This window comes from Neolamprologus brichardi, chromosome 16 (assembly GCF_056152115.1).
Source record: "Neolamprologus brichardi isolate AB-2024 chromosome 16, ASM5615211v1, whole genome shotgun sequence".
Taxonomy (NCBI): domain Eukaryota; kingdom Metazoa; phylum Chordata; class Actinopteri; order Cichliformes; family Cichlidae; genus Neolamprologus; species Neolamprologus brichardi.
The window spans coordinates 34,578,051-34,604,079 of record NC_142119.1 but is presented as its reverse complement, the minus strand read 5'-3'; the positions used below and the strand labels follow the sequence as shown (position 1 = coordinate 34,604,079).

The window sequence follows — 26,029 nt, the reverse complement described above, 5'->3', positions numbered from 1 at the left end:
AGGAGCGGTAGCTACCTTCAGCTGTGCTTCATTAAGTCTAAGGCAGAAATGAATTTGTAATCAGCTGATGATGCTTAGATTAATTCACTGAACTCCAGCTGTATACTGTCAAGTGTAAAGACAGTATAAACTGTATAGTGTCAGTGAAGGGGATGAATCTGCTGACATATTGTTGAATTCAGTTGTTTACAGAAACAAAGAGCAGCAGGTCAGTTGACTGACGGTGCGCAAGTGTGGAGGCAAAGTCACCCTCTATGATGTAGCCAACAGAAAATAGTATAGTAATTGTTTTAATTCTCTTTTACTGCAGGTGTCCTACATACAGTGTTGGGAAGGTTACTTTTAAAATGTATTCCATTACAGATTACAGATTACATGTCTCAAAATGTATTCTGTAACGTATTCCGTTACGTTACTCAATGAGAGTAACGTATTCTGAATACTTTGGATTACTTAATATATTATCATGCTGTTTACAACTACATGAATGTACTATTGCTGTGATTTATTACTGTTACTGAAGGTCCGCGGCTCCGAACCGTAGTAAAGGGACCTCTGGCTAATACGGTGGGTTCTGTGTCGGCTCGTAGCTGAAAACTAGCTTTACTTTGTTGTCTGGGTCAAGTTTGCTAGCAGAGACAGAGAGAGGCGTTGAAAGGCTGCTCCAACAGAACTTATTGTTTCGGAGGAAAACACGAACACGGTGTACAGTCGAGTCTTAATAGCTTACTTACAACTGGGCTCGTCAGGCTCTCTTCTTGGCTGCAGTGGTTATTATTATATTTACATGCTTCCAGCTCCCGTTTTTGCTCGATGACAGCTCGTACTTTTCCTTTTTCTCCCTCCCTCGCTCACAGACACATAACGGGTATGGCAGTCCATTCTCCCTGCAGCACGGACTACACTGCCCATGATGCTACATTCTTTAGAGCTATACCTGTAGCATTCTGCCTGTTAGCTTAGCACAACAACAACAAAAAGGGCGCTCTCTCACCCAGGAAACACGCAGAGAGAGAGCATCACCCTGTAACCATGGCAACCGTAACGCTGCCGCCTGGAACAACAGAACGTAGCTGTCAAACAAAACCCAAACAGTCCTGACCTACCACAATATGAAACAGGGAAGTACCGCCGTGTAATCCATTTATTTCAACAAAGTAACTGTATTCTAAATACCACCTTTTTAAACGGTAACTGTAACGGAATACAGTTACTCATATTTTGTATTTTAAATACGTAACGGCGGTACATGTATTCCGTTACTCCCCAACACTGCCTACATAATAATAAAATATAAAGCAAAACGTTCAGTTACCTTTGTACAAAAATGGTTAGTAGAATTGTCCTTCAAGCAGCTACGTTTTACTTTCTTACTTTGAGTACATTTTAGAATAGAACAAAAAGTCTTTATTGTCATTGTCACAGGTACAACAAAAGTGAAAGTGGTCTCCAATCGGTGCATCATTCATAAAATATAAAATTCAAATAATAATAAGAATAATCCAACAGTGTGAACAAACACTCACATGCATTCACACACACATACCTCAGTCAGTGCGTAGATCATTTCAAGAGCAGCGTAATGACTGTTATTTGTAGCAGCATTAAGACATGTTATTGCAATTTGGTAACTCAAGTAAAAAAGTTGCATCACTACTTTACTGAAGTACTTTTTTAACCTTCTACTTCAGTAAAGAAAGTCTGTAGTTTTGCCACCTCTGCTGCTAACAGCACTTTTTTCCAGAAACGGCACAGACATGGCCAAACTAGCCAAGAAACCAAAGTGATGATAAATCTGAATGATGCACGACTGCAGCAGCCTGATCATCAGCAGCTAACCAAAGCAGCTGTCAGGACCGTAGCCTCCATCATGATGTTAGAATCACTCAGAATCTCTCTGGCCTGGTTTTCACCTTTGCTGTGTTTTTCACATGCATGTCCTCATTAGCGCAGGGATTTGTGTTGGTGTGTTGGACTGTAGCCTATTGATCCAGACTGTTAACTGGTAATTGTGTAACAATGCATTTCAGTTTAATGAATTTCCCCAGCGAGTAATTAAGTATCATACTGCATTACTTTACAAGTATGTGAAATGCATTACTGTTCTTGAGTAATGACCCCAACAGCTAATGATGGGGTTTATATGCAGTGTGAAAAGAGGCTTATTAAAGTCTTGCTCTGGACAACAAAATAAAAGAAACACCAGGTGTGTGAGCACAGCCGCTGCTGGCTCCTGTTTAATGTTTCCTTCATAAATATATGAGCACTCTCAAACTTGCCTCCTGACCCTCATTCTGTGAGAAGAGATAATTGCTTGTCAGGGATAAATATAGAGATTAATGAATTCATTAGTGGTGGGGAGTTTAGCTCTTCAGAGCAGCAGTTACTGCTATGACACATCACGCATATTGTTTTACTAGCTAGTTAGCCTTAAACAATAACATTCACACAGCAAATTGCTTCATACGCTCATGAAAATCAAAGAGAAGCAGTGTCCTTATCCTGAAATGTAGCAATAATGCAAACAAAGGCTCTCGAAAACCTGATGATTCATCTTAATTACTTTTGTCTATGGAAGCTGGAATAAGACAGGACACATTAATCCACATTAGTATCAAACACTTTAGCAATTTATATTAGCAATTTTGGCACTACAGTTTGTATGCAGCTTTTGTGCCAGATATGCAGTATCTACACTTAATGAGCTGCAGAGCTGTGAATAAGTTTTCAGATTCAAACCTGTGAGCTCATCTTATTAAATATTCCAAACAGTGGGACAATTAAGTTTGGTTGTGATACTAAAATACAGTCAAACCACTGAAAATCTTCTTTCATTTACAGTGAGTTGGACTGAAACTTATAATTAATTCACTCGTAAAAAGTTGCCTTTTAAAGTCGATAAGAAGTGTTCAAATAGTTACAATATAAACAAATCAACATATTTTCTCAAGTTAGTCAGATTTGTTGCATATACAGTGTGACAAGGGTTTACAACAGAGAGGTTTTCTTACCGTCCTTAATTTTTTTTTTTAAGTGAAAAGAAATGATACTCAAGTGTAACATGAGCTTTATATGATATGAACATTAGAGGTGCAACGATACTCTATCGATATTGAACCGTTCGATACAGTGCTTTCGGTTCGGTACGCATATGTATCTAACAATACAAAATTTTTGATTTATTTTATCAACTTTTCTTCTGACGATGCTGTCTGTGTTGAGAGCTCAGTGGATCTGCGTTCGACTACTCCGCCTAGGCTGCACTGTCGAGCGCAGATCCACTGAGCGCAGCGCAAGCTAGCGAGACAGAAGCTAAGCTCGTTGCAACATGGCAAATTGAACCTCACCCACCCTCATTCAGATCTGGCGTTTGGAACTATTTTGGTCTTCATCTGACGTATGACCCTGAAAATAAGCGCGTCATGGACTAAAGTAAAACAGCATGTTGGATGTGCCACGCAATGCTCAATTGGTGGGAACTAGTGCGTTAGCGCAGTTAGCTTGTTGACGCCGTCCAGCCCCACATACGGGGCGATCCGCGGTAACTCGTTGATGGAGATTTGCCGCGTTATGGCGTTAATGTAATTTTAACGAGATTTACGCTGACAGCACTAGTGGGAACGCAACGAATATGACTGCACATTTACTCCGACATCATCCTAGTGCAAAGACAAGTGGAAGCAGACAAAAACAACAAGCACGCATGCTACAAACTTTACCCGAGTCATTTAGACAGCCGTTAGCACATGATTCTCCTTATGGGGACCTGATATGTTTAATATGCTGCTGAGAATATAGCCCAGAAGAAGCGTATAGTAGAGCTTTTATTTTGGAAAGAGACATTTCTCTGTAATAAACTCTCTTTTCCAAAGATGAGTGATTTCTCGATCATAGATTTTTTTTATTACTTTGTTGTTTCAGCAACATTAAATTTAAAAACTGTACTTTTGAGTTAAAATATATATTTATAATTTTAATAAATGACAAATTAAAAAGGCATGAACATTTTTTTGGATCGGAAAAAATATCAAACCGTGACACCAAAGTATCGAACGGAACCGTGAATTTTGTGTATCGTTGCACCCCTAATGAACATGTTTGGAGTTTTTACAAGACACAGAATAAGCCTGTTTGCACAGTTCTGAAAAGAACAGGTCAAAGTTTGCATATTTTACCTTGCAAAGGTCACGGTTTATACTGCATACAACACAGTCCAGTGCGCCTTTGCAACAAGCACAGAAGGAAGTACAAATGTTATTTCACAATAAAAACAATTAAAGTGCTGTTGGCCTTCTTAACTTGTTTTGAGTCACTTTTTTCAAACATGACAAAACTATACATGGGGATCTCTGTAATATCTCAGTCCATTTGTTTGATTTCTATTTACTTATAGTCTAATAGTAGAGTACAGTAAAAATTAATTTCTATCCCTACAGATACGCTCTAAACAAATGGACTCGTTTGGGCTAATATCTGGAGTTTGAGGTGATTATGTCTACAGTTTTGTGTTCCCAAACAGTAAAAGGTTTATTTATATTTCTTCCAGATTTTAAGGTGCAATATCAACAGTCTACATTTCTCAATCAGCTCATCTGCAGTTACTACTTAAGGTGGAGATCCGTCTTTGGTCTCTGCTGGATTGTGGAAGTCACCACAGTAAACAAGACTGGTTGGGGTGTTTGCGCAGGTTGTCCTTTTTGGGGGAGGGAGGGTTTCACCAGTAGTTTGGTCTTCTGTTTCCCTGTCTTCTTTCTAGCACACATTTCCTATTATCCCCTGTGTCAGGTATTAATGTTTACTCCGTCTTGTACTTGATTAGTTTCTCCTGTTATTTTGCCTCAGCTGTGGTGTTTCCCCATCTGAAGCCTTAGTTTGTGTGTACGTTATGTTGTATTGTTTGCTGTTTCTCACATTTCTGTTTGGATTTTCAGACATCGTCTTCTGCCTTTTGCTATATGGACCATGTCATTTACTTTGTCACTTGTGGACACTTTTTTTCTCCCTTCACCTTAATTTCCACTCTGACTGTAATAAAATTGTGCTAAATTTCAGCCCTTTTCATGTACATGTTAGACTATTTTTTAGGGATGCACCGATACCGATACTGGTATCGGGTATCGGGGCCGATACTGTAAAATGTGTGTGTACTCATACTCGTAAAAGTTAACCGATACCATGAACCGATACCAACTTATTTCATTAATCAGAGGGTGGCTTGTCATTTCTGTTGTAGTTTTTTTAGATTGGCCACTAGGGGGACATCCCGCGCTAAACAGGCACAGGGTTAGGCGAGTGAGACTGGCAGCTCCAGATAAAAAAGAGAAACTGGAGGCTGCTGTAGCTAGGCTAAACAAAATGTCAGCAGTGTGGAACAGCCAACTTTAACTCAGGTTTTGGAAAAGCGATGAAAAATGTCAAGAGAAACTCCACGGGCAGTGTGTGTGTGTGTGTGTGTGTGTGTGTGTGTGTGATAGAAGTATCGGTTTTTGTACTCAGTATCGGCAAGTACTCAGATCCAAGTATCGGTTTGAAAAAATTGGTATCGTTGCATCCCTACTATTTTTATTGCTTGTGATTGCATTCACCAATATTACTTGCTATATCAGTATAAAAGGAAGTTTCATAGGGTTTAGAAAATTTACTTTATTTTTCACGTGGAAACTCCCCGTGACCATTAATTATCACCATTTTTGAATATTAGACTGATGGAAAGACTGAACAAGGAAAAACAGAAAAACAATGCCTCATAAATACTTCTTGAACTATGCAAGTATAATATACAATGTATATTTTACATGGAGCCAAAAAGCAGTCAGATGGGCCAAAACCAACTTCAAATGTTCGGTTTTTCCTTCACTTATGACTTTGAATCCAGTTAAACTCCCTGGGAATTCAAAGTACTCAAATGTTTGTAAATACAAGATGTCATTAAACATCAACAACCAAACAAATACATTGATCTTAGAAAACACTGGATACATTTGGCCTTATTACACTCAAAAGCATTTATCACTGTCAGGAAACTTCCTCAAATGATACACAGGCTGTTATCCTGCACGTGTCAGTTGTTTGGAGGCTTCTCTGTATGTCCGCTGAACAAACACAGCCAAGACTTTTAAAACTAAACACCTGGTTTTCACTGTGGGTCAGTAAACCACAACATACATAACAAATCATCATCAGCCTTAAGACTCAACCATACACAGTGTCGACGAGCATGAACAGAATTTCACAGACGGATTTTGATGAGTTGATTAATAAGAAATAAGAGAAGGGACTTTAATTACTAATAACCAGTTTATATTGTAGTAAACATGTAAAAACACATTAAAGTGGAAATGAAACACTAAAGGCTAATTTACACTGTGGAGCCGAGCTCCCAAAAACTGTCAGATTTAACGATGTGTGAAGCTGGATTTAAGAAATCAGTGCGATTTTTGTTGCATGCCAACCAAACTGGAACCAGTTTGTATGTGTGGTGACCTAAACAGGTTCTGTTCATTTCGTCCTTTAATGAAATGATGAGTTGCACAAACAGGTTTGTAGCTGCTCATTTTACAAAAGTCACTCTTCACAATGAAAACAACAAAACAAAAAATCAGATTTTGGTAGAAGCAGAAAATCTCCTCACAGCAAACCCAGTTTGACCAGAGAGAATTTATTTGATTCAGTGTGACGTTCCATCACCGTTACTCCATATCTGCTGTCATGCATTAGGTGGACAACACCATTCAAAGTGAGCTGGGAACTAAAAGGCAGCAGGAAGACTTTTGGCCAAGTCTTCCTCCCTGAAATAAAAACAGTAACTAGTTTTAAACTAATTAACACCATAATCTTCATTTATAGATGGGATTTCTATTTCTAATGTGTTGTTCACTTTAACCCTAAACCCAAAGACATCAGTGTTTTTTGACCTGATGATACTGTACATATTAATGCACATATTAATGGGCTCTTACATGTACCCACTACAGGGGAACACTGGACATCCTGTTTCCTTAGCACCAGCACCTGTCAACTCTTCATGAAGAACATCTAAAAGTAGATTATGGGTAATTACATAAAAAAGAAGTCCAGTACATAGATGCATCCTGGATATGTTCACTAGGCTGTGTGTTCCCCACCGATATACGACAGATGAGGAAGAATCATGAGACGAGGGCAGATAAATAAACAGATCCCACAGATTCTGTTTGGCACAATCGAGCCAAGGGAGCAAACATCTAAGCTGATCTGAGGAATGTTGGCTGCTTATCTGCTAATCCATGTCTATTACAGATAAACCGCAGTAAAGGAAAGAGAAACTCCACTCTCATTATTCACGTCATTCATGGATATAATGTGGTAGCAGAAGGCCTGACGGAGCCAGTCAAAAATGCAGCGCAGCAGCCGATCGAGATTTCGAGGATCGATTTAAACGGCCCGACTGGCTCATCAGCCAGCTGATAACCTGCACCTGGCTTCAGGTTGGTGCAAAGACAGTCACTGTGAGCAGAGGTCTGATGCAGCAGAGACATCCCTCAGTCCTGATGGCTCTTGTCCTGAATGAATTTGTATTCATACTGGAAACAAGGGGAGAAGGAGAGCTGTCAGACACAAAACACCACTTAAACATCTACTTTAATATACCAATATGGACATGAGTATCATTGTAACTCAGCTGGGTGACTTCTTTAATCAGTGCTGTGAAAAAGCATTTGCAACCTTTTATTTTTTTAGTACATTTAGTACTTTATCGTGTTTCATCAAACAAATTTAGTAAATACAACGTGCACTTTATAATTTTGAGGAATGAAGCTATTCTTGACCTATGTGAAAAGAAAACTGAAGAGCCTGAGAACTCATCCTGCAGGCCTCAGTTAAGTTCAGTGTTCATGATTCAACACTAAGAAAGAGACGAGACAAAAACAGCATCTGTGATTTCCAACATGAAGAGCACTGCTGACCAAAGAGGCCTGTGGTCATGGTCACATCAACCTGTGGTCAAGAAAGCGATCACAACACTTAAACTGGATGAACTTGGATGAGTGAGCGAACAACATCATGTAAATCAGATGTTTTTGGTCTGTCCATCCACAGCCACTGTCTTTTTTTGATGTTTGAATACCTCAAAAACTATTACAGATAAAACCTTGCCATCAAAATGAATCAGGATCTATAACTTGGGACACATTAATGTAATTAAGTGTCTGAGTACTGAGTCGTCAAAATATGAACAGAAAGGTGACGCACTTCTTCATATTCTCTTGAGCTGAACTCAAACATCTGAAACATACACAAAAGACCCATGACTCTCAAATATTGTTCTTATATCTTTATAAATCTGTGTTAGTGAGCACTTTTCCTTTACCAAGATAATCCACTCACAGGTGCGGCATATCACGGGGCTGATTTGACAGCATTAATAATGTACAGGTGTGCCTTAGACTGCCCACCATAAAAGGCCTCTCTGAAATATGCAGTTTGATCAAACAGCACAAAGCTACAGGTGTCGCAACTTTTGAGGGAGCGTGCAATGGGCATGCTGACTGCAGGAATACCAGAGCTGTTGCCCATGAAATGAATGTTCATTTGCCATAAGCCGTCTCCAAAAGCGTTTCAGAGAATTTGGCCGTACATCCAACCGGCCTCACAACCGCAGACCACGTGTAACCACACCAGCCCAGGACCTCCACATCCAGCATGTTCACCTCCAGGATCGCCTGAGACCAGCTGCAGCAACGATCGGTTTCCATAACCGAAGAATTTCTGCACAAACTGTCAGAAACCACTTCAGGGAAGCTCATCTGCGTGCTCGTCGTCCTCATCGTGGTCTGGACCTGACTGCAGTTCATCGGCGTAACCGACTTGAGTGGGCAAACACTCACATTCGATGGAGTTTGGCACATTGGAGAGGTGTTCTGTTCACAGATGAGTCCCGGTTTTCACTGTTTAGGGCAGATGGCAGACAGCGTGTGTGGCATCGTGTGGGGGAGCGGTTTGCTGATGTCAACGTTGTGGATCGAGTGGACCGTGGTGGCGGTGGGGTTCTGGTATGGGCAGGTGTATGTTATGGACAACGAACACAGGTGCATTTTATTGATGGCATTTTGAGGTACCGTGACGAGATCCTGAGGCCCATTGTTGTGCCATTCGTCCACGACCATCGCCTCATGTTGCAGCATGATGATGCACGGCCCCATATCGCAAGGATCTGGAAGCTGAAAACATCCCAGTTCTTGCATGGCCAGCATACTCACGGACACATTTCAGAGTGGCATCTTATTGTGGGCAGTCTAAGGCTACGTTCACACTGCAAGCGAAAGCACATCAAATCAGATTTTTTGACCCTATGCGACCCATATCCGATCATGGTGTGACAGTGTGAACGGCACAAATCCGATATTTTCAAATCCGATCTGGGTCACTTTCGTATGTGGTACTGAATCCGATACATATCCGATGTTTTAGAAAGCTGCTGTTCGAACGGTCAAGTCGCATTAAATCTTTTACATCACTGACACAAGACAGACGCCAACTATCAGCGCCGGAGAAGACATCGCGAACGCTTCCTGACCATCCTGTGAAACTGTTGGGACGACAACGTTGGAGAAACGTGAACATTTTATTCGTACTGTATAATCGAAACAAATCTTTATATTTAGGTCATCAGTCAAACAATACTGTTTGCTCTGGGTCTAAACAGAGCGCGTTGTGTGTGACGTCTTCTTTTGCGCCGCTTTGAGCGTTCACACTAGAGCGCGTTTGCTGTCACATTTTATTTGTAGTGTGAACAAGCAGACAAATAAATTGGAATTGAGCATTGAGACCTGCAGTGTGAATGTAGTCTAAGGCACACCTGTACATTATTCATGCTGTCTAATCAGCACCTTGATATGCCACACCTGTGAGGTGGGATGGATTATCTTGGTAAAGGAAAAGTGCTCACTAACAGATTTATAAAGATTTGAGAACAATATTTGAGAGTCGTGGGTCTTTTGTGTATGTTTCAGATGTTTGAGTTCAGCTCATGAAAAATGGGAGCAAAAACAAAAATGTTGTGTTTATATTTTTGTTCAGTGTAATAAAAACTATACTAGAACTTTCAACCTTTTTAAATGCATCTTGAAACATTTTATATATATAAAGTTTATGACAGTATTCATTATGGACTCTTAAACGTCTTGTTTTAATGGTTAAACAGATAATAGTTAATAGAAAATATTCTAAAAATGTGCACTGAGATGGACCGAGGTGTTTCCAGTATTACAAAATTCGGCTTGTTACCGTAGGGGACTTTTTTCATACTTGAACTGCTACTTAGACACTTTTTCATGCATCTCTCCAAGATTCAGATTTTTGTTTTTTTAAGTTAAGAAAGACCTGTTAAAATTTCAGGCTTTTATTTTTAGCTTTTGAGAGAGCCTGGCTCAAGCATTGGCTCAGATTTCAAAGTGCAAAGAAAAGCCTGAAAGTGGACAAACCAGTGCTTTTAAATGTTAAACCTATATTTAAAAAAATGTCAGTTTTATTTAAAATAAATAAATAAATAATTATGAAGCTTGGTTCATGTTTGTATGTACACTACCAGTCAAAAGTTTGGACACACCTCATTTAATTGTTGTTTTTTTTATCATTTTCACAACTATTTACACTGGATGTCTTCAGTGAGAATCTACAAACTATGAATGAACACATATGTTGTAAACAAAAAGTGAGAAATAACATGATTCATACTTTAGATTCTTCCTAACAGCCGCCCTTTGCTTTGATTCCTGCTTGGCGTTCTCTCCATGAGCTTCATGAGCTCGTCTCCTGAAATGGTTTCCAACAGTCTTGAAGGAGTTCAGAGATGCTGAGCACTTGTTGGTCCTTTGCCTTCACTCTGCGCTCCATCTCATCCCAAACCATCTCCACTGGGTGTAGGTCAAGTGACTGTGCAGGACTCCATCACTCTCCTTCTTGGTCAAATAGCTCTCACACAGCCTGGAGGTGTGTTTGGGGTCATTGTGCTGAACCAAAGATCTCAAATTTGGACTCATCAGACCAAAGCACAGATGTCCACTGGTCTAATGTCCATTCGTTGTGTTTCTTGGCCCAAACAAATCTCTTCTGCTTGTTGCTTTTCCTTAGTCGTGGTTTCTTAGCAGCTATTCGAACATGAAGGCCTGATGTGACTCTTGGTCTTCCTTTCCTGGGGCGTCCTCATGTGAGATAGCTTCATTGTAGCACTTGATGGTTTTTACGACTGCACTTCAAAGTTTTAGCAGTTTTCCGACTGACTGACCTTCAGTTCTTAAAGTAATGATGGGCTGTTGTTTCTCTTTACTTAGCTGATTGGTTCTCGCCATAATATGAATTCTAACAGTTGTCAAACAGGCCTGTCAGCTGTGCACCAACCTGACTGCTGCACAACACAACTGATGGTCCCAACGTCACTAAGAAGGCAACAAACCCCACCAATGAACCCTGACAGGCTCACCTGTGAGGTGAAACCAGTTCACCGCTGTCAACAAAGCAAACGGTGGCTAATCTCAGCAATCAAATATATATAACATTTTTCCTTTCCAGTCACCTTTCTCACTCACTATGTGTTAACAGAAATCTCTGCACCAAATCATACTTGTTATTAATCTCTGTCTCTCTTCCACAGCATGTCTTTATCCTGTCTTCCTTCTCTCACCCCAACCAATCACAGCAGATGGCCCCGCCCCTCCCTGAGCCTGGTTCTGTTGGAGGTTTCTTCCTGTTAAAAGGGAGTTTTTCCTTCCCACTGTCGCCAAAGTGCTGCTCATAGGGGGTCATATGATTGTTGGGTTTTTCTCTGTAGCTATTATTATAGGCTATACTGTACAATATAAAGCGCCTTGAGGCGACTGTCTTTGTGATTTGGCGCTATATAAATAAAATTGAATTGAAAATTGAATTTAGAGTTATTTATCATTGTTTCCTTTGCTACATAATTCTATATATTTTGCTTCATATATTTGGTGTCTTCAGTTTATATCTTCAATGTACAAAGTAGTAAAAATAAAGAAAAACCATTAAACGACAAGGCGTGTCCAAACATTTGACTGGTACTGTAGATTCAAATTTGGACCATAAATTCTTTTTGCAAATCAGAGCAGAAAATGTTCTAAAAATTTTGATGAATTGAGAAGCAGTGACTGCTTAGCCTTAATGTAACTGATGTAAATGTAAACTGATTTGTTTCTTACCAAAGCTAGTTGCCGTCCAATGTTTCCCATAGTTATTACTCCTGCAAAGAAGATGCAGGGTAACCACGAGCGAATGTAAAGGAAATCAGGCGACGTGTACCTGGGCAGAGAAAAGGCAAACATCAGAAACTCACTTTAAACTATACACAGCAGAATTAACTGACTGTTTGAATTAACCAAGGTTGCTTTGTCATCATCATCATCATCATCGTTAATAATGTCCAGTCTCTGGACAAGATCTCTAGTCATTTAGAAAGTGTTATACACTACTGTGCAATACTCTTGAGCCACCTGTCATTTCTTTATATGTTGACAGGAAAATTGGAGATAGGTACAGTGATCTCTGCAGAAACTCTTCTTCAGATGGTGGCTGCCTTTAATTCTGTTCTCTGCTGAGATTAAAACTGGTTCTCAATTCACATCTATAAAGTGCAAACTGTGCCCAGGTCAGAAACAACTTATGCTGCTAACACAACTTTGGCTCTTTGCAAATATCTGCACAAAGAGCATGCTAACGCTAAGCTAGCCAAGAACCAGTGAGACCAGAGCCAGTCAGGCTGCGGCCTCCATTTCTACCTGTTTAAGTAGAACCAATCGTTATTAAGTTTTCTGAGCTTGTTTTCATCTTTGCTTCATGCTGTTGGCTTTGTGTTCATACCTAAATGCTAAGAGAAAGATCGTGTGTGTCCTCAATATGATAGGGATTTGTGTTGGTGTGTGGGACTGCGATCTGTGGGTTTATAATATTAAATGATATCTATGAGACAATACGTTTCAGGTCATTTTACAGAGAAACGTAATGTGTACAAGTAGTAACAAATTACTTTCTCCTGGGAGTAAGTAGGGCACTGCATTAAATTTAGGAAAAGTGTTCTGTGTAATGTGTGTAATACATTATTACTTTAAGCAATGACGCCAACAATGACCACAACAAAGAGTGGAAGTACCTCTAACATGCACAAATATTTAACCACACAATATGCAATTAAATTTGGAATTAATAGCAGAGCCAATGAGAACTGATATGGAATGGAATCAATAGGCGATATCTATCAAGGAATCTGAATCGCTACATTTGTATCGATTCCTATCCCTCGTCAAGATGATCCATTCAATCCCTCGACAACATTTAGGCTCGGGCTCATTACTGATGAAGTTCCCGTGAACTGAACTTAGTGTGTTTAACATCGTTGGCGTGTTGACAAACTAAGCTGCTGTCAATCAGAAGTATTTCAGATTGTATTGCATGATGGATAACAATCCGATGGTACTTTTCTGTGTTCATACTAGGGCTGGGCCATATCATACCCTTCACGGTAATACCGGTATAACTTTGGGCAACGATAGAAAAATGAAATATTGCGATAGAATGTGAGTAAAACGCGCATGCGCAGTGCCTTTGTTTTCATACGCACACGTCGGAAAAAGCATGGCGGCGAAAGCAAATCGTTGAATGAAACGGATGAACCAGAACTGGTTTGTAAAAATGCTGCAGCTTCAGTGTGGAACTGGTTTAGCTTTCGTCCGTCAGATACACAACAAAGCACTATTTTTGGTAGCGCATGCTAGCGGGCCGTCGTTATTACCGTGTTGTTTGGAAAATACGGCGCACTTAAAATCAATCCTTTGATTTTTCTGAAAATCGACAGTGACCTTTATAATCCCGTGTGCCTTATGTATGAACTCTGGTTGTGTTTACTGACCTCGAAACGATTTTATGTACACGGCGCTCGAAAATCTGTCAAATGTTTCAGTACGACTTTGCTAAGCTACCAACCCGCACCGCTTGATGGATTGTCGGAGCATTACGGCATCGTAGGCAGGAGTACGGCGGAGTGATACGTACTGTGCTTCAACATAATATCACCGTATTGTGTGTCTATAACCTCTTTTTAAGTTTTGTGGATATTATACATGGTTATGCTGAGGATATGTCGGCCAGTTTCCACTGGAAATGCCTTTTGGTTAAACTGTCAGCAAGAAATTTGCATTTGCACTGTTACATTTTTATATAACTTTAATGCACATAAAAAACAGCTGCTTGTTTAAGTGAAAATACATTGATGGGGGTTTTTTTTTGCACTAATAAAGTTGTGGAGTTGTAAAGTATTTTGTCTAGTGGCAATTATATCGTCAGTTATATCGCTATCACAAATTTTCAAATGTATATCGTGATAAATATTTTTGGTCATATCGCCCTGCTCTAGTTCATACTTCCATTAATTTTGGAAAGACCTTTAACATCACAGAGTGAAATGCTGTCTGAACCACGTCAGAGCCTCCAGTGTGATTTCGAGGTGCCTGTAGACAACGGTGTACCTCTCTCCTGATTTCCTCAACACACACTGACGTCAATGTGAATAAAAATGTCAGAATTTGAATTCATCACTCCATAAAAGCAGTTGACCCTGATATTCAGTCCACTTCTAATTTAATGTGCAATTTTATTTACCTCAGCCTTTCCCTTCCTTAAGAATCAACTACTGACGGCCACTCATCCAGTAGAACAAAGAGTAGATGGACAAATTGAAGGGCGAGACACATTTCCTCACAATCTGTGTCAAGTCGTTGCTAGATTTTTTTCATATTTCTTAATGATATAACTTTCAGTACCGTTCACCTGCTGTAGATAGTTTTTAGGCATGACATTTCTTTGGTTCTCCACTTTCCTCAAATTGGTTTTCATGTACACACTGCACACTATGCCAAGACATGTCAAGTTTTCATGTTTTTGATGCCTGTCGTCCTGCGTTATCTTTGCATTTTTAGTAGATTTAACTAAAGAAACAGGGACAACCCGTGTGTTGTAACAAAGTGACTAAATATAAGATTGTAAATGGGTTCTGTGCTAAGTTGTCTGTTACACGTCAACACCACACTGGTACGATCTCTAGGTGCCTTTTTACACTTGAATGACTTAAAGGTCAGTGTTATGGATTAACAACAAAACAAGAAATCTTTCTCAGATGGTCAGGTTCATGGACCGGCCTGAAAACACCTCTGAAACATATTCAGAACGCTTGAGAAATCTCGCTCAAGACCACTTTAAAAGTTACAAGAAAGTCTGTCTCCTTATGGCATATAAAGTGCTAACGGGTGGCTCAAGAATTTTGCACAGTAATACTAGCATTCTGCACATACTCTAACATTAGTCATTGTGCTGTAAAGGCAGCGTGGCGCTGCTAATATTGTGCCTCATATTAAGTGCGTCAGTTTTCTTTTGCTGGAAGAGATCACGGTGGACCAGTCAATATTCAACTGTTGGAGCTAGAGGAGGGTAACTTACTACATGGTGATATAACTTCTTATTATCAAATACTAAATTATAAACAGGGATTACAGCGTGCTACATTATTCAATAAGCACAATACAGAAGCCCACCAGACAGAGTTCGCCATAAGTCTGTGCTGCCACACCAGTGCAACTACTTACTGCATTCAGCAGTTTATTTAATGGTAAAGTCTGAGTTACCAAATTCGTTTGTCGTTGTAATGATTTTCTCTCAAATCAGCCTCCACCCTGCACATTGTCTTAATATGCAAACGAGTGTTTGAGTAACTTACTGGAAAACTCCGTTGTAAACCAGGAGCTGGGTGGCCAGCGTACCCAAAAAGGCAATGCAGATTCCCAGACCGAAGCCGCTGCGGGAGCGATCGAATGTCCACCACAGGCCAATGGAAAGAGCTGCCAGAGTCAGAGACAGCTGAACATTGTTGGCAAAATCCACTTTCTGATGCAGGCAGAGGTCAAGGACCAGGCTGAATGCTCTACGATGCACTTACACAAAGTACAGCTCCATCATCTACCCAGTAAGTCATTAAACACAAACTTCCTTGAATTAAAAGTGAAACTCTGTGCTTTACTTACATCTTGAATGCTTGATTTAAAGCCCACTCTGGTGGTGTACAGAGGGAAATTATTAAAAAGAGAGAAAATTAAAAAATACCAACGTTCTAAGGATACAGCACTGGCGTGGTTGATACCCACAAACACAGCCACGCAGCGCATCACGCTAGACCATTCCCGCTTGAACTTGTGTGGTTCACCCAGACGGCTGTCGATGCAGGGGTACAACAGCCCGATCATTGCTGCGAGGGGGGAAAAAAAAGGAAAAAGAATACTGTGAGGAAAGATAAGGGAAATTAGGCATTTGTATAGCACCAATTCAAAACAACAGTAGCCTCGGGGTGATTTAATATTATTGTAAGACCCTATAATAATTGAGAAAATCCCAACAATCAGATGACCCACTATGGGCACGCTCTTGGCAACAGTAGGAAGGAAAACGTCCCTTTCAACAGGAAGAAACTTGTAGCAAAACGAGGTTCAGCGAGCGGCCTGAAAACAACGTAACAATAATAAACAATAAAGAGCCAAAACAACCAAAACCAGAGACTCATGGAGATGAATTTGCTTTAAAAGTGTTGCAAATGACAACAATATGATCCACAAGCATAAACTGTGCAGTGATTTGTGTGCAACTTTCGAGGTCACACAAATGCGTGCTCCCATCTACACAACTGCAAAGCAATATGACCACTCTGTATATTTAGAATATAGATGTAATTCAGGTAGTGTGATAACACTGACAGTAATAGCAGTCTAACACTGATGTTAGCTTAGTGACTAATCCTGAACATTTCAGCATGTAGGCAGCGTTTTATGGCTAATGTGTGATGGTTTTAATCTATTTATTTAGAAGAAACGTCCAGTTTATTAAAAACAAACACCAACGACGCCCAGATGTCCCAGTTTTACACCGGGATTTGAACACAGCTTACATTTGTGGATAGAAGACTTTTTGAAATGGAAAATGAATCTGATTTGTGAAGCTAAACTTTGTCCTTAAATACCATTTATTCAGCTTTGGATGTGTGCGTTTCTACAATAGTTTTTGTGTGGTCACAGTGGTTCGTGTTTGTATGTACACTACCAGTCAAAAGTCTGGACACACCTTCTCAGTTAATGATTTTTCTTTATTTTCATGACTATTTACATGTTGGGGGATTGAATAAATCCCCACCAGTGTCACCAGAAAAGCCCCCAACCATCATGCCTCCTCCTCTATGCTTCATGGTGGGAACCATACATGTAGTCGTGGTTTCTTAGCAGCTATTTGACCAAAAGAGCCTGATCCACACAGTCTTCTCTGAACATGTAGAGATGTGTCTGGAGCTCTGTGTGGCATCTATCTGTGCTCTAATCTGAGCTGCTGTTAACTGGAGATTTCTGAGGCTGGTGACTGGGATGCATTTATCCTCAGCAGCAGAGGTGACTCTTGGTCTTCCTTTCATGGGGCAACAACAACAAAACCCAGTTTGTTCCCATTTCTGTCATTTAATCTGGTAAAAATGCCAACGATAATGGTTCGATAAGCACAACAGCATGCAAAAATAAGTTCATTTCTGAGCGAGCGAGGAAACTCAACTTAGAATTTTTAAAAACAAAACAAAAAGATCATTTTCATTGCAGCACGCATCTACGAAAGCTCTAACCTAGCTACTACAGCAGCGAAACCATTTCTGCACTTTCAACAGGATGCAGAAGCCGTCCCCTGGGATACAAAGTACTGTGTATTTCAACAACAGGTGGAAATGACAGGCTCCTGTGGGCGACGCTGTGTGTCTGGGGATTAAGACAGCCTTGGGCTGTTGTGCTCTGTGCTGAGCCACTCGGGAGCAGCAGGCATTGCGCTACATTTCCATCGGCAGCATCACACCCAGAAGACAGCATTTCAATAAACCAAAAGCCTGGCAGCTATGTTGTAACCTTCAATGTAATGATGTGTGTGCGTGCACAGTTATAGTCATGTTAAAAGTGCCCCGAGGCAACCGTTGTTGTGATTTGTTTCTGTATAAATAAAACTCAAAAATGCCACGTAGCACTATCAAGTATGCTTTTATATAAATGGTAAATGGACTGATTCTTATACAGAGCTACAGTCACACACATTCACACTCCGATGGATGCATCACAGAGCAACTCGGGGTTATTATCTTGCAGCCACCCCTATAAAAATCACAAATTTATTGTGAAAATGATTATTTGTTTGACTCAGCAGTGCTGTTGAAGCAGGAGCATTACTGTCCTCTTGAAATGTTTCCCAAACTGCTGTTCAGTCATGAACACAGACACATGTTAGTGTGAGCAGCTGTCTGTCTGCAGGGTGACGTCAGCTACAGGAAGCCAGTTTGTATCAATACGGGTGCAAATTAAGATCAATATACATTTTTAGTATTGATTAATATCTGAATATGGATTTGCATTTATTTTTTGACAACCCCAATTCAAAGTCAAGTACGCTGCATTTCATCATACTAACAGTTAGCGCATGTGTCTGGAAGGTTTTTTGATTGGCCAGAACCAGTGACTCAGGGACCTTCTGTCTTTAGATCAATAAATACATTTCGATGTCATATTAGTTTGATAACCTTCACTATCAAAGAGACACTTTAAAATCTCTGTGCAGATGCAAAACATTAGGGCCCTATAACAAAAGTGACACAGCATCAGGTAGGCTGTCAACATTACTAGCAGGTGTAAATATCTAACATTTTACCACCTGTGAGTATTAATCAGCATGCATCTCTGAAACAGAATGGCTACAAAGCTTGGCATGCAACTCTGAGTCCTATTTGTGTTTGTACAAATCAATGAAATAATAAAAAAAATACATAAACTTAATTAGAAATAGTAAAATATACCTAGTATTCGCACATATGTATAGATTTGAGACTCTCAGACCTTCATGAGTTCACATATTTTCAGTTTTTGCTGAATTCTACCTTTAAATTTATGTGGAACACCGTTTTAACATTCAGAAAATGCATAAACTGTGTGTCTTAATTGTATAATAAACTGAATACCATCATGCACCTGCTGAGTGCTCACAAAATATTCTGCTTATTACTGTGTAACTTGCTCATTTTAAGTAGGACTGGGAAAGATCGATGCTTGACACAGATGGACAGCGTCCAATGAGCTTCAGACGGGTTCAAAGGTGAAGGCTGACACTGTTGCACCCAGAGGTTAGTACCTTTTCTGCATGCTCAGTAATTTGTTTGTAGCTGTGGAGGATTTAAAATTCATTTCACTGGAGGCATAAAGGAGACTGGAGCGATATTCTTTCCAGTACCCTTCACTCAGTGAGTAATCTAACCTGAAAAGCAGTTTAATACTTATTGCTATGCAGAGAGTTCGCTTTTAGTGTGCTGCTTGGTGTCGTTTTCAGCTATCAACATGGAGATTTTAGCTCAGTACCATCGCAGAACCGTCTAGACGGCAGCTCTTGCTAGCATTGTAGAAGATGAGCAAGCATAAACAGAGCATAGACAAGTGCCATTTTGGACCACAGTGTGTCTGTGAGCTGTACAGAGTGTGTATTTCCCAAGGAGAAAAAAAGTGTATGATAAGTGCACTCTGACATGCAGAAAGATGCAAGAAAGAGCGGTAAGGCCTGCTCAGTGGTGTCTGATAAACTGGAAATCATGGTAGATGCAGTGCAGGCTAAACAGGTTACCTTAAAGTATTGTTGTGAAATGTACAGGGATGCACTATGTTGGACTGTTGCAGGAACGGGCAATGTTAGGCTATATCAAGGACAGCAGACATCAATTTAAATTTAAGGCCAGGACTGGTACTCGTGCCTAAGCTGATCTGTCTGCTTAGATCTTCTACAATTCAGTTAAATCTGCAACAACAACAAAAGGTAACTCTCAGAGCAGCAGCAGTGCCTCTTTCCCTCTTGATTACCATAAAAACATTAAGGATGTTCTTTGTTTCTTACTCTGCATTTTAGCTTAAATGTTGTTAAATAAATAATGACACAATGTAATAAGTCATTTGTTGTTGTTTATCTGAGCTTAGATTTGCCTTCTCTTTGTTTTCCTCGAGCGTTATGGAAGTAAACAAAAGGACCCAAGGCAAAGTGGTGTCCACAAGACCACACATCACTACAGAGTTCAAACTGGTTGATGAACACAGCTCCTGAAGTGTTTCCCAGTCATAATGAAAAACTGATAGCACTGTGCACAAAAACAGAAGTTTATTGCTAAGGACTCGAAGCTTTCGTCGAAGCGGCTATCCTAGAGCGCAAGCTAGCCTAGGTATATACCACTTCAGTTGCAAGTATCACTTCTAGCTACACCCTACATCACAGAGTTGGAGAACATCGAGAATTACTTACAGCAATGATAAACAAAGACGTTAAAATCATTTTCAACTCCAGAGGGAGCCACTGGAGATGGGCAACGAGACACAGGCAGCACCAGGGCAGAAGGTTCACAACCTCTTGTCTGTTTCCATCTGAACTTTTTCTTTCCCTTTTTATCTCGCCTGCCACTTAAAATACATTTTTTGAACCTCATTTTAAAAGGGAAACGTTTCACACACCTGCAGCTGTCCCACAGCAGAGCGGCACCCACCAGGCCGAAGAGAAGATACTGGTTATGACATCAGGGGGAAACAGGGTGATGTTCCTCTGTACCTGAAGTAAGTTAAGCACCAGAGCCAGGAAGACGCCCACAGAGAACAACATGGCCCCTCGGATCAACAGGTTGGTCGTCCTGCAGAGCAAAATAAAAGGCGTCAGGATGCTGGTCTGGATTGGTATTTAGGTGCTATTGTGTTTTCTAGTCTTCTTGACCACTCAAAGATCTTTTTTCTCTCTTGGACCAGAATTGTACCAGTGGCGAATTGGGCTTCACCTTGCTCACGAATACTTTTAAAAGTATACAACTTGGCTACCTTGTTACCCAGGTCACCTGCATACACTGTTGAGTTTTAGCAGGACAACTTAGCCTCAGATTACAGTTTCTGTGCTACAATGTTCAATGAATAAAAGACTAATGAAAGATTTACCTTACTATGTAACATACAGCAAAGACAGTAAAAATAGCACTATGGGAGTTTGTTGTTCTTCTTATGGTGACCTTCTGTAGCACACAGAGCTAACCTGTTGGTGATAGCTGAGATGTATGGTCCACGAGAATGCTGCATCTCTCCAGACCTCGACCACTGCTGCTGGTCGCCGGTCACTGTTCTTCCGCTCATCGTCGTCAAGGTTAGAGACATTCGTAAGACTAATTCAGGAAGTTATAGATGGTGTCTGACATCTTTAAACATTAGTGTGGTCAATGTCCTCCACTGACATCCCAAACCACGCTGAAAAACAAGAACAGGCAAAAAAAAAAAAGAATAATTAGGCTGAACATCATAAAAAAGGTAGGTTAGCTGGGTGCTACATGCAATGGGTGACCTAATGGTTTTACATAGTAAGTTTTAGAACATTTTTTTTAACCTAAAGGATTTATGGTGTAAGATATTATATACACGGCTTCTAACGTTAAAACTTTCTGTATCTTTTAGAAATAAAAGTCAGTGTGTATGTTCAGAAAAGTCTACATACTCCATGTTTGTTTGTAATTACAACACAAACCACCCAACTATACTCCATGATCAGCAATTCCTGTAATCTGTGCTCATTCATGTAGCCTTGTACCATCAGTAACCATGCATAGAGGTGACTGTAAAACCATGACCTGTATATAGATAGAATGAGTGGTTGACTGCATGTATACAACCTGTGCAACTTGAATTCATGTATCTAAAACTAATACACTATTATGTAACCACCATCCATGTATGCATGTGGATATTTGGTTACTGGCTGTTAAACCGTGTCGAGCATGTTCATTTCTCCTCTGAGGCAAAGAGCCGAGGTGATTATTAGAACAGTGATGACTTTAGGTCTTTGCTTCAGTATCAGCAGGAACAGGAAGATGTTACTGGTGGATTTTACTGGTGGAGAGCTGGTGACCACAGAAAAGGGATCATATTACATTTGAATACAATTCAGGAACAGTTTTAAAAAAAAAAAGGAGGGGGGGGGGGGGGGGGGCTTCCAAAGGACGCACTCTCTGAGAGCAACTCCCGCACAGGAATCCAAAACACTATTTGTGAAACCCTCTGACGAGGGAAATGACTCCACAAACACCAAAACCACGTTCCCCAAGTCTGGTACAAAGCCACAGACCGAACAGCAGCTATACCATTGCCATGATTTCCTCCATTGTTGTGTCGCATTTGTTTCTCAGATAGAAATGATGCCACGGGACTTTAAGCCGCGTTGCTATAACGACTTCACGCACATTTAGTTGGCACTCCGTTGTAATGGAAAATGACTGAAACCGAGCAGAGTCGAGTCATGCCGAGTGGGTACCAGTGGAAAAGAGACAAATGAGTCTGCATCCACCTAAAGCATCAAAATCAAGTCTCACATAGGGAGACTGACAGATGCAGCACCTGCAAACATAGATACTTAACTTAACTTCCTTCATGGCTTTCAAGCTGTCCTGAAAGGCTAGGTCAATTTTACTAGCATTACCATTCAAGCACTTTGTTATGGTTGCTAATACTAGCACGGCACAAAATGCAAGCACAAAGGAGTGCCAGTACACTTGTGAGGAAAAGTAACTGATTTAATTAATTGAACTGAATTAAAGATTAATTCTTGCTCGTGCTTTTTTAAATGCTCCAAAGTAGCAGCTGCTGTCATATTCAACTACAGATAGGTTGTTGTGGGTTGGCTATATAATAGCCTGTATGTAGAACTACAATCAGAATCCATTATTATATAGACCTATAGTACTAATGTCATCAAATAAACAGTCTATGCCCTAATGCTGTGCACTGTCTTGCTTGTATTTAACATAACTTTGTTAAGTGGTTAATATACAGTGGTGTGAAAAAGTGTTTGCCCCCTTCCTGATTTGTGATGGGCTATGAAGTTAAACTTCTGTCGAGTCAGTCCACAGAGTATTTTCCCCAAAGTCTTGGGGATCGTCACGATGTTTTCTGGCAAAACTGAGATGAGCCTGTTCTTGTGCTCAGCAAGGATTTTCATCTTGGAACTGCCATGCAGGCCATTTTTCCAGGTCTCTTTATGGTCCTGAACACTGACCTTAAGTGAGGCAAGTGAAGCCGGCAGTTCTTTGGATCTTGTTCTGGGGTCTTTTACCACTCTGGGGGTAACTTTAGTGAAATGGACACTCCTGAGAAGGTTCACAACCGTGTTTTCACCATGTGTGGATAATGGCTCTCACTGTGGTTCATGGAAGTCCCACAGCTTTATGACTGTCTTTGTAATATTTTGGCCGAGGGCTCTCAATCACTTTTACCAATTTTCCAAAGAGGTGATCCACCACAGCTAATTTACATTATAACGGGGAGGAGGCAATAACTTTTTCACACAGGGCCATTTAGGTTTGGCCTTTTTTCCCCTAAATAATAAACACATTCACTTAGAAACTGCTTTTTGTCTTTACTTGTTATCTTTGTCTAATATTTAAATTTGTTTGATTACCTGAAATATTTAAGTGTGACAAACATACAAAAACTAAACAAACACAGGAAATCAGGAAGAGGACAAATACTTTTACATACCACTGTAGCAGATGTATCAGCAGCTATATTAACCAATGCTGAATATAATGCTGTGATGCTGCGACATTTTTCTATCTACAGACAGTTTGAGCAGATGAATGGTGAGCTTGCGCTGGATAATTAACTCTACTGGTTTGACTACTGAAACTTTTAGCGTCTTTTATGCAAGGCTGAATCGGGGGATCAAGTGTGCCTCTCATTCACCCATACCACGTATCTGTATCTTTAAAGCTTTATTTTTAGCAGGCGTCAGGGCTGCCGCAGCATTTTGCCCTCGTTAGACCGATTAACACAGCCCCCATTTACCGGTCCTTTACTACCTGGTGGCGACCAAAACATGTCAAAGAAACAACTAAACACCCCAATTAAATAGTCACAGTAGAAAACACGCAGCTGTCGGGGTAACGTAGGTTAGCTTAACGTAAAGTTCGTTGTGTGTACGTAAGCACTGAATAGTTAGCTAAAACGAACGTGTCGTGTACGTGATAGCACACTGGCTAAGGTCCAAGCTCTTACCTTATGCCGACAAACACCTTCTTCTTACACATTTATTCATTTCAATGGCTTTTGCTCGTCGTGTAACACTAAACTGAAACAGACGAAAAGCTAGAGTTTTCTCTCCCTATTGTGACTACTTCCGGCTGAACGGCTAGCCGTTCGCGTTTAAAGGCATGACGTAACCACGTCACAAAAAATGACGCGTCATGTGATTGGATGTGTGCGGAACGTTAACCCAATCGCTCTGGACTATAAAAGAATGTGCAGAAGCAGAGACAGATGAGAGACAGGATCTATTGGATAATTCTTCTGTAGAAATAGTTTCAACTGTTGATTGTTTTTATATATAGTTTTTAATTAAAAATCGCTTTATGCGAAATGTTTATGCATCAATAACTAGGAAAGGGACAATGGCTATGTTTAATTTAGTGAGCAATTAAATTTATCTTTTGTAGCTTAATAAAACAGCCCCAATACCCAGCTCAGCGTTGTACTCTAGTTTTTATCCACTCAAAAGAATCCTCACATATACACTTAATTTTGTAAATATTTATTTTATTGATTTGTTTTGTGGTGTGATTGGCTTACAGTAATGAAAAAGTGAGAAAGTCACCGTGCGCTGTGGATTACTCTTAATCCTCATTTATGCTATTTTGTAATCAGCATACTGAGACTTGCAACTCATGATGGTGTTTTGGGGATTATACCTAAGTACACAATGGTTTTAACAGAAAGAGGCTTGCCTTGCTCTCTTGTCAACTATAGCACTTAACTTTATCTGTTAACTGGAGTTTACATGCTATGGATCTTAAAAAATACCTGTAGAAAGCTTAACACTGAAAAATGTTGAACTGAGGGAAATTGTTTGTTAATATATTTACTAAAATCCTGGAATAAACTCAAATTAGAATTAAACACGAGTCCTATATGATAAACTGGACTGTACTACATAAGCAGTAATTGTTAGTGCTCACGTGGTTGAAAAGAGTGCTGCACCTTCACTGAGTCCAGCAAAGTTGTGTCCTCTATGATTTCTAGATATTTCGGGAGGTTTGATTGACGTGAAGTTCAGTTCAATTTATTTATACAGCACCAATTCACAGTTGCTTCTAGGTGCTTTAACAGTTAGAGTTAACAGTTTGAAACAATTTCTTTCCATCTGAGGGTCACTTTGGATCTCCTTCCAGCCCCAGCAAAGTGGTGACACATACAGAAAACCTGTACTTAAATACAATTGCTTGAACTGATCTTATCCTGTTTAGAAATGGCTACAAGAGTCATTGCCAAGTGGTATAAATTTAATCATCCTTCTTGGGTCTTCACTGAGCTCCTTGGAGTTTCAGAGTCCAGCATGTGCTATTTAACAAATCCTTTTAATGTTCTGTAACTATGTGTGTAATGTTATTAATAAACTTTATTTATTTGCACATTTGTTTTTATGTGGAAACAGTTCGCAGAATATTCAAAGGATGGTTTAAATGAAAACCAGACATTTAACACAACATGCACACTAATGATTTTTAAAACTCAGCTAATTGCCTCAAAGACAGACAATTGTCTGAGACAGAATGTCTTGGAGGGAGGTTCAGAGGGTGAGAGGGGTGTACAACGTCTTCAGACCCATAATGCATCTAACCAGCCCCTGGAAGACAAGTGCACCATGAGAAAAACACAATCTGAACCAAATGTGCTTCAATCCATTTGCAGTCCTTTTATAGAAAAAATGTCTCACCATGCTTAAGCACTTTTCTCCATTGCCACAGGCGCTATGAGCATAAAAGACCTGCTCCAGTCACATGCAATATGGCCCAGAGTCTCAGCCTCTTATGTGGCATTAATCCAGTTTCTGCCCCTCATTTGCCTTGAAGTTCCACATTGGTGTATCCTCAAGC

General features: G+C 40.1%; 1 protein-coding gene across 1 annotated transcript; it reads right to left on the bottom strand.

The window, feature by feature from the left end:
- Nucleotides 1-5,629: 5,629 nt before the first annotated feature.
- Nucleotides 5,630-24,302, bottom strand: insig2 (insulin induced gene 2). The gene is made up of 7 exons (XM_006806442.3): nucleotides 24,156-24,302; nucleotides 21,151-21,359; nucleotides 20,589-20,761; nucleotides 16,161-16,285; nucleotides 15,761-15,927; nucleotides 12,198-12,297; nucleotides 5,630-7,562 (listed from the first exon to the last, which is right to left on the bottom strand). The coding sequence occupies exons 2-7, from the start codon at nucleotides 21,267-21,269 to the stop codon at nucleotides 7,521-7,523; spliced, it is 726 nt and encodes a 241-aa protein (XP_006806505.1). The 5' UTR covers nucleotides 21,270-21,359; nucleotides 24,156-24,302; the 3' UTR covers nucleotides 5,630-7,520.
- Between the last annotated feature and the right edge of the window lie 1,727 nt (nucleotides 24,303-26,029).